The following is a 9787-nucleotide window of genomic DNA, read 5'->3' as shown; positions in this document are numbered from 1 at the left end:
TATATTCTCCGTGGTCATTTTGAAAGCGTCTTCATTTGGAACCATGTAGAATATCGAGACTCCATGCAAGTCCGTTTGTGCTTAACAGGAAATCTACTGTAATAATTAATTGAAAAGGTTCGCTCAGGGTTGCGAGGACAGCCTGCTCCTATTGGAGAAGCCCCCGTCGTTGTGATATACAATATCAGAGAAGCCCCCGTCGTTGTGATATACAATATCAGAGAAGCCCCATATTATTCTGAATATATTTGAATACACATCATCAACCGATAGCACAGTGTATTTAGAACACTGTTCTGGACATAGCAGTTGCAGGTATTAGAGTAGATATCGCTCGATGGCCGGGTTAATAATAACCCCCGAAATTGAAGACCATAGGAGTAACTCAAGCTAATAGTTTCATTCAGTCCGAAATGAGCTGGACAATTCAGGTGAAACCGTTATCGTAACTACATGGGATACCGTTATTAGTACCAAACCTAATTACCTACTACATTTTTATCTACAAAACTTTAGGATTCAGAATTCAAATATTCAAATAAAATATTTCTAAACGAAATTTATCCCTTCAAATTTTCGCTAAATATGTAGAGCTCCCGTGGTCACATTTCAGATTCCTGTCATGCGCCCTTTCCACTCCTGCGCACTTTTTCCAATCTTGCTCTTCAAGCCTCGCCTTTTCTTTCTTTCCAAGTCGTTTGATCTCATGCAATCCAAACATGATGAAGCTGCCATAGAACTATTGCAAGATTGCAGAACATGATTTTCTCTAACACTTTCATTACTATGCATTTGGGCACCTTGGGTGGTCTCAGCAGCTGGGTGAACCACCCCTAATGATTTTTCCACCACCACATGATGTAGAGAATGTCGACATGACGGACAGGATGGGTTGGAAACCGCCCATGCATCAATGCAATCTGCGTGGAAACTGTGACAGCACCCTGGTAATACTCTCACCTTTTCTCCTTCCACAAATTCTGTTAAGCAAATGGGGCAATCCATGCCTGCGAGGGACGACCCTGTACTGTCACACACAGTTGTAGGCAGTGCTTTTATATTGATTTCCTTGCCGGTGACCCTTTTAACTCCGACAACCAAATCGATTTCTGGCTCGGACGCCACTCGCCGTCGTCTGCAGCGCAGTCTATAGCGTAGCAAGGCACTCACGCTCAACGCGCACAGTATGGAACAGAGCAACGCCGCGGGGATGATGGCTCTGTCTGAGTCGAAACACGATTTCGCTACATCGTTAACCGCTGTGGATCTCTCTGCAATGTCCATCGACAGGCTGATGGGTGTCGAAGACTGCAATATCTTGCGATATTTGAACAATCTCCTGTCATCAATAGACGATTGCAAGCCAGAAATGCTCTGCATTTTGCTGGAAAAGCGCTCCAACGGCGTCAAACCTCGAAGTGGGTCAAGGCACAATGGGAACTAGCTTGGACTCTGATGGCAAGATTTAGTAAAATACAGAAAAATGTTGCAGAAGGAAGATTGTGGTTGTGACGGAAGTGACAGGACGCTTTTTCCTAAATAGATGAGCAGGTTTATAAGTTCAAATTTTGAATTTGGGCGGGGCGGGGCGGGTTTACAAGTTCAAAGTTCAAATTTCGAATTTGAATTTGAATATAAATAAATGGTATTAATGCGTACAATACTGATTCCACCTGATACATCATTTCGTATACAGTATTTATAATCAATGGAGCTCGCGTCTTGTGTTTCGTATGAAGACATTTCATGGCCATCAATATCAGAAGAATGGATGGGCCTATGTTACGCATGCCTCCGCATGCGTTCTTATGGAATGGTGGTGGCGGTGGCGATCAAGGCGGAAGCGGAGGCGGAGGAATCTTACATTGTCCATGTATGTATGCGGGAGAACGACCAGGGCTGTCCCGTCAATCTCTTAGAGTGCATTAAATATTGTCTCTTAGAGGGCATTCAATACCCAATAGCATGGGTTTTATTGTTTGCCGTCAAGTCATTTGGGTAGAAATTGAAACCCGGGGAAAACAATATTAATTATATGATAAAAAGACACTGTCGCAAACCACCCAGGTAGTTACCCACCCGGGGATTGCAATATTTGTGGAAGTTCAGCGCAAGCCCATGAAGAGAAGATTCCAGAATGATAATGGTTCATAAGTTTCAATAGCCGATGTAGTTTAGTAGTGAAATGAAACGAAATGACACGGGCGGCACGGGCGGCCAACAAGAGGAGATTAAAAAAAAAAGAACCTTATTACCAAAATTTTGTGTCCTTTCAACCCATAGAATTGCAATCAATTCATTCATTTACAAAATACATTCATAAAATACATCCTATATTCTGGCGGTTGGGCGGCCTTCATGCTGCAGCACCAATAGGTGATCGATCCCTTTCCCTGTGCCTCTCTTTCGTGACCGAACTGAACTGTGTTCCAATTTCAGTTTGGAGCCCAACAGCTGAGATACACCGCGCATCACAATGAATCGTCCTTTAATTCTGCGTTCTTTCATTTTACTGCGGCTTCAGCGGGTGATCGATCCCTCTCTCCATTCCTCTCTATCGTGACGGAATTGAAGTGTGTTTCGACTTCAGTTTGGAGTCCAGCAGCTGAGAAACATCAAGCATCTCAATGAATCATCCTTTAATTCTGCTTTCTTTGATTTTCCTGCTGCTTCTTGAACAGGAGGAGTCAGATTCGATTCAGAAACCGAAGAAGCAATAGCAGATTTCAGGGGCAACGGCAGCAGCGCCAACGCTAGTGGCAGAAGCAATCCCAAAAGTATTAGGAGAAATAATGAATAACTTGGGCGTTATTAGTAGATTCTTGAAATTGAAGGCCTTCTGATCTGTGAAGATTCTGAAACCCTGGATTGCTCCCACAGCCGCCATACAAGAAGCCCTCTTTGAAATAGAATTCATCTTTCTTTTTTTCCCTTCCTTTCTTTGGATTTAGATTTTCTATTGGATAGCAAACACAACAATAGCAATTGTGAAGTTGCAGACTGAGATTGCACTTGAGATTTAGTGGGTATTTATGTGTGTGTAGGTTACCCACAAAGCCAACAAGCTGGGAAGACAACACCGTATAAAACCAAAACCGGTGGTATATGTTAGGACAAGTCCATATAAAACCAAAACCACTGGTACATGATAAAATCATATAATTAATTCCGTCGGCTGATGTCAGGAATCCAGTCCAATCCGTTGCTGGTTTTGCTTTTAGTTGTGGGCTGCTTTCCGGTTGTAAGTGTGGTTTTGCTCAAGAAAAGAATACGGTAGAAATAGCGGTTTTGGTAAAAGGTGGGCGCCCGTTTCCAAAGCCTCCCCACCCACCTTCTGAGCACTCGTCATGGCCTAACCATCCAATATATTTTTCATATTTTAATTACGCATCTATTCACTTGGAGGTATCCAAAATTTGGATATCTTCGAGCATCTTGTGGTCATGGCATCGATATTCTTCGAATAATTAAAGGGATTCGGCCACTTTATAACCCAAACTTGTAAAAATAATTATATTTTAATTTACAAAAGTAAAATAGATATGATGATGGTGGTGGTCGTTAACGTCCGCCAAGACCAAACATTGGTCTATCGGACCTAAAGAAACAAATTATTTATTTTGATTTAAGATTTTATTCATATACTCAAAAAGCTTGGAGAGAAGCTTCCTGAACTCACTATAATTTTGACATTGTAAAAGGCGAAGGTCAGTGTTGTAACAAAGATTGTGAAACTGAGATCTAATGTGGTTGTAAGCGGGGCACTCTAAGAGGAAGTGGTTTTCATCATCGATGTTCCTACTCTCACATATATGGCAGATCCTTTCCATCCATGGCGTTTTAGGAACTGCCCAACAACGTATTTCACTATGGAGCTCATAAGAATTCGTTCTAATCTTTGTTATATTAATTTTCTTCTTTGAGCTAGTTAAAATAGAGAGATACTTTTGATCTTCTAGGGTGGGGTTGATGATCTTCTTATAATAACTTAATTTTCTTTTAGCCGCTAAATCTTTCTCACACCACATTTTTTCTTTGAACTTAGAAGTAACAATATTTTTAATGTTATTTATGTTTTGCAATGCATCATTCTCGTTGATCTCCCAATAGTTTAACCAGGCCCTTGTGTCTTTATGCCACCCTCGATTAAGCCTTAGATGGTTTTGGTTGGAATTTAAAGCTAGCTTAGGAAGTCTATGATCGTCTATGTTATTGAGTTTGTGCTTGTACAGCAGAAACCTAATCATAGATAGGCTCTCAATAGGGGAAATACCTGCTTCTATAAGGAGAATAGGATAGGGTGTATTACTTTTAATTTTCAGGTTATAAGTTATAAAACGTTTATGGATTTTCTCAATCTTGCTCCATGATTCTCTGGAGATGTTGCAACCCCAAACCTCACAACCATATAAGATAACAGGAGTGACTAAAGTTTCAAAGAGGAACTTCTTTTTATCCCACATTACAAGGTTTGCTGTTTTACAATTATTTTCAAGACCAAAATAAGCTTTCCACCCCCCATTAATCCTTTTCTCAATGCTATGGTTCCAGTTGAGCTTGTGATGAATATCAATTCCTAGGTACTTGTAAGAATACACTTCTTCCAAGTTATTATTGTCATACATAAAATTAGCGTAAGTGTCCTTTTTGGATTTGATAATCATAACTTTTGTTTTGTCAATGTTAACAGTCATACCCATGGTAGAGCAGAAATCCTTAAGAAGCCTGAGTTGCTTATCAAGATCAGATGGGCACCTTGCCAAAAGAACAACATCGCCAGCATAGAGAAGAAGGATGACGACTATCCCAGCTAAGATCGTGCCATCACATCCTGCTTCCTCTAAATAGCCTTCGAGCTTATCGATGTAAATGCCAAATAGGGTAGGGGAGAGGGGGCAACCTTGTTTAACTCCGATGTTACACTTAATATATTTCGACCACCCCTCATTGCTCTTTAGCTTGGCAATTATATTCTCGTATAACCTTATAGCGGCAGCTCTCAACTCGAGAGGAACCTTTAGCTCTTCTAATCTATTCCAAAGGTTGTATCTGGGAACCGTATCGAAAGCCTTTCTAAAGTCCACAAAGCAACAAAATAAATTGGATTTATCATTACGACATTCCTCTACAATGATCCTAAGCATAACGAGGTGGTCTATTGTTGAGTGATGCCTTCTGAAACTTGCTTGGCCTTTAGCCCGCTTACCTTCACTTTCAAGCCATATGCTTAACTTCTTTTCCAAAATACTACCATATAACTTGGCTAAGAGAGGGCTGATCATAATTGTCCGATAATTAGAGGGGTTATTTGTATCCCCACTTTTAAAAATAGGGATAATGAGGCTCTCAGTCCAAGGTTTAGGTAACCCTTGCTTGACTGCTTGATTGAAAAGCTTGTGGATGTGGGGGATGAGGACAAGACCTCCAATTTTTAAGGTTTCCGCTTGGTAACCTTCAATGTCCTTAGCTTTCCCATTAGCGAGACGATTAACCCCAAACTTAATGTCTTCTAAAGAGAAAACTTCTTTCGTTGTGAGCAGGGTTTCCAAATTATCCATGACATTTGGAGATTCATAAATCTTTTTAAGATAGGAATTCCAATCGTGAAGAGCAATTTTATTATTATCTTTAGTTTTCCTAGTCAGAATCTGCCTCCAAAATTTCTTAGGAGCTACCTTAGAGAGGTGTAAGAGATTCTCATGTCTTTGACAAATGCACTGCCTCTTTTTCCTTTTAGTTAGGGCTTTATATATTTTTATCTTGTCCATTTTAAGAGATTCATCAACAGCTTCCTTAATTGCTCTCCTTGCACTTTTACAGTCTTTGTCATACCATGGATTGGTTTTGCTATTTCTTTTATTAAAAAAATTTTAGTTTCTGGATTGCGAGAAAAAACCTATAAAATAAATAAATTATAATTTCAACTAAAATTAAATTAATAAAATCATCTTCCGGTAAATCCGCAAATCTAAATGTAATTTTCATATATATTAAAAATAAGTTATATTGTTTTCAAAAAGAAAGGTAATTTTCATAAAAAGAAAGGTTATGATATTAATAATGATAAATATAAAATTTTATATGAGGTTAAAGTTAAATATTTTGTGAATAGTCCTATAATAAAGGAATTGTTACACGTATACATTTTGATAATTATAATTTAGATTCATGACCCTGTTTAATTATGAGAATTAATTTATTTTATTTTTTTGGTCAAGTAAGAGTGGAACTTTCTATTAATCGTATGAGTGCATTACATATGTTACAAGTGTTTACCAATGCAGAGACCAACACCAGACAAACCCCACGCTGGTAAACCACCAATAAGGTCCACAGGACCCAAGAACAAATAACTATTCACGGAGTTTCACCTATTTTTAAGTCAAAAACCAAAAAAATGTAACACTCAAGAAGCGAGATCCTATCTATTCACAATGCACCATAATGTGCATTTACTAGAATCTCAAGTCTATGCAGACTGCGAAGACTACTGGCCCTTCCAAAACATACAAAATCGCGCCAAAATTCTCCATCTCGTTTGCTCAAGCCCCAACCTGAACGCACAATTCCCACCGTCGCCGCCTCCTTTTCATTCGCCGGTCAACAAGCCTCCGATCATGAGAGCTGCATGGAGGTCCAACACCGTCGATCAGAGTCTAATTGATCCAACGGTCAACCTCGATTTTGGCCCAACCATTAGCGCAATAAATAACGAGAATCCGGACCCGAAAAGATTAGAGTACTTCATTCTAAAGGATTTCGGGTCCAACCAAAAGCTTATCGGTCGAGCTTTTTCCAACCCGAAAACTGTAGGATACACCCTCGATCAATGCCTATTTGATCCGACGGCTCACCACAATTTCGGCCCGAGTCACCAGCACGAAGGAAAACAAAAAACCAGACCTGAAAAAGAATAGAGCCCTTCAGTCTAAAGCATTTCGGGTCCAACCAAGTTGTTAACAAACAATCACTTTCCAACCTGAAATTCGATGGATGATAGAAGCAAAATAACCTGCGGATTGCGGCCATACAACATGTGAGCTAGTTAAGCGACGTTTAACTTCCGCAAGTCTCCTCATCACCGTTGATCCAACCTGTCAATCCAACAATCCAGATCGATCCCTGTAAACCTAATCCACCCGAGATTGGACGTGATTCCTTGTCCCTTTTGAGCTCCTTCTGAAGCAGCTTGTTCCAAACCACACCACTAGAACTGAACCCAACTAACTGTATATTCACTTCACTTCTTCGAATCATTTTTCCTTGGGAAAGACTGCAGCCCAAGTATCTCCTCTCTCTTCACCTTTCTCTAATCTTCCTCCTTCTCGTTGCTGAAGATTTGGAAGAGTTCCATGTCTTTTGCAGCCTGACAGAGACAATCATCACACAGTTTTCCTGGGGGTATCGACTCCCAGACCTGCCTAGTGCAGCCTTCCTTACTAATCACTCCTTCATTTTCCAGACGATCAACCAACCCATTTGCTTTTCGTTTCACATGGACAAAGTTAACAGTTCTCAAGGTTTGCAGGTGGGTATGTATATGGTGAAATACCTATGATAGCCTCCAATGTTTCGACACTTTTTCGGGTGTCATTCCATTGCACATTTTCTTGACCGCTTTAATGATCAATTCTGAATCAGCTTCAATGATGACATTGTGTAAATTTGAGTCCACCAGGAATTCCAGGCATTGCTCTAGGGCCATGAGTTCTGCCATATTATTAGAGGCCTTCCCCAAGTGGCTGTAGAAGATCTCCTTTATGCGTCCCTGCTCATCTCTTATAACACCCCCAAAACCAGCTAACCCTGGGTTGCCCTTAGATGCTTCGTCTATATTGACTTTTAAGAAACCCTGTGGAGGAGGCTTCCAAATATTCATATCTGCATTTATTTGGCTCACACCCTTGTTTATGCCCTGTGGAACTATTGCCTGGAGACCCAAATGCAGTAGTATACAAGCATCCTGGGGCAGAGGAGGGTCCTCAGGAAATTTCCCCAACAAACTTTTAACTGTGTCTTTGAGCTGCCTTAAAATTTGATCAATTATGTGCTGGGGCGTACATGTTTTGTTCTTGAAGATCCTACTATTGTGTTCTTTCCAAAAATCCCAGATGCCAAAGCCTGGAATTAGAGTCCAGGCTTTATTGATGATTTCATTTCCTGGGACGTTTTTCCTCTAATTTTTCAAAGTGTTGGAGACACTAAGTCTATCCCTATTAGTGTGCCTAAAGACCGAGGCCACCCACTCCCACATGGTGGAGGTGAAAGGGCAGAGGTTGAGTAGGTGATCCATCGTCTCCTCTTGTGAGCCACATAGGTAACATTTGGATGGGCCAGTAAAACCTCTTTTCAGGAGATTCTCCCAAGTTAAAATTTTCTTTTGTTGAACTAGCCAAATGAACAGCTATATTTTCAGCCAGTGAGGATTTTGCCAAAGATAATTCCAAACTTGATCAGGGTTTTGGTAGTTAAGCCCTGTTACTACTCGTTTAGCTTCTTTGAGGCTAAAGTTTCCTTCGGTGTTCCTTCCCCATCTTAGTTGGTCCGACAAGGATGATACCAAAATCTTCCTTTGCTCTAAATCCTGAGCAAGGGAGTCCACCTGGGCCTTTAGAGGGCTCTCTTCACTGTGGCCTAGATCCCTCCATATTCTCCATTTACCATTGTTCCTTACCTAGTCCCAGAAGTCACTTACCATAAGTAGAACTTTGTTGTCAATATCATTCTGGAGAGCTGCTAATTCGTCCTTATACAAAATGGGTTCCTGTTCCCAAAATTGTGCTAGGTTCCTGGCTTGGATCTCCCAGAAACTATGCTGCTGGATAATACCTTTATTTTCCCAAGCAAGGTTCCAAGTGTGGGAGACTTTAATATTCCTTGACATTCGAATATGATCCTTCTCCTGCCAATTCTTTGCATATTTCTATTTCCAGAGTTTGCCCAAGGGGTTGCCAATTCCTTGAGCCATCTCCACCAGAGTTTAGCTCCCGAAACTCTGCTGAGGGTATCACGGTCATGTAGCCCCAAACCGCCATGGATCTTGGGTTTGCAAATTTTGTCCTAGGCTACCAAAGCCCATTTCTTTTTCTCTTCTCCTCTGCCCCATAGAAAATCTCGTTGAATGCTCTTGATCTGTTGCATAACTCCTTTAGGAGCAGGAAGAGCTGAGAACATGAATATGGGAATCGCCTGCAAGACAGCCTGTGTGAGCACAAGGCGTCCCGCCAAATTTAAAGACCTGCATGTCCATTTTTTGATCTTGTCCTGAAGTTTATTTATTATCGGCTCCCACACTCCCTTGCTTAGAGGTTTTTCTGTAAGAGGTATGCCCAGGTACTTGGAAGGTAACTGGTCCCTTTGAAACCCAAGAATTTTGGTGATGTTTCTTTGAATAGCAATGTCAGTATTGAAGAATTTTTTTTTTGACTTGTTGAGGCTTACCTCTGTGCCGGCTGCCATAACAAAGTCATTTAAGATTTGTTTGATCGCTCTAGCTTCCTTGACCATGGGTATACCCTGCAACATCGTATCATCCACAAATTGTTGATGAGTATTTGCCACTCCATCCAGGGTGAGTTTGATACCCTGGATTCTTCCTTCAGCATTTGCCATTTTGATCGCTCTGCCTAGCCCTTCCATCATGAGAACAAATAGGAAGGGTGAGAGCGGATCTCCTTGTCTGAGACCTCTGGAGGGTATGAAAGTTCTTGAAGGAGCGCCATTGAGCAGGATGGAAAAATTGGTCATAGAAACTAGTGCCATGACCCATCTTATCCAGTTGTGGTCG

General features: G+C 40.9%; 1 protein-coding gene and 1 pseudogene across 1 annotated transcript; both read right to left on the bottom strand.

The window, feature by feature from the left end:
• Window positions 1-381: 381 nt before the first annotated feature.
• Window positions 382-1522, bottom strand: LOC149193794 (RING-H2 finger protein ATL78-like). Its single transcript, XM_089406958.1, has one exon. The coding sequence runs from the start codon at window positions 1378-1380 to the stop codon at window positions 610-612; it is 771 nt and encodes a 256-aa protein (XP_089263084.1). The 5' UTR covers window positions 1381-1522; the 3' UTR covers window positions 382-609.
• Window positions 1523-2332: 810 nt separating this feature from the next.
• LOC149193793 (uncharacterized) lies at window positions 2333-3168 on the bottom strand (annotated as a pseudogene).
• Window positions 3169-9787: the final 6619 nt, after the last annotated feature.

The sequence above is a fragment of the Pinus tabuliformis genome, chromosome 2_2 (genome assembly GCF_031772625.1).
Source record: "Pinus tabuliformis cultivar Carrire ecotype Pingquan chromosome 2_2, CPIR1, whole genome shotgun sequence".
NCBI classification, from domain to species: domain Eukaryota; kingdom Viridiplantae; phylum Streptophyta; class Pinopsida; order Pinales; family Pinaceae; genus Pinus; species Pinus tabuliformis.
The sequence above is the reverse complement of the archived record's forward strand: the minus strand, read 5'-3'. Positions and strand labels throughout refer to the sequence as shown.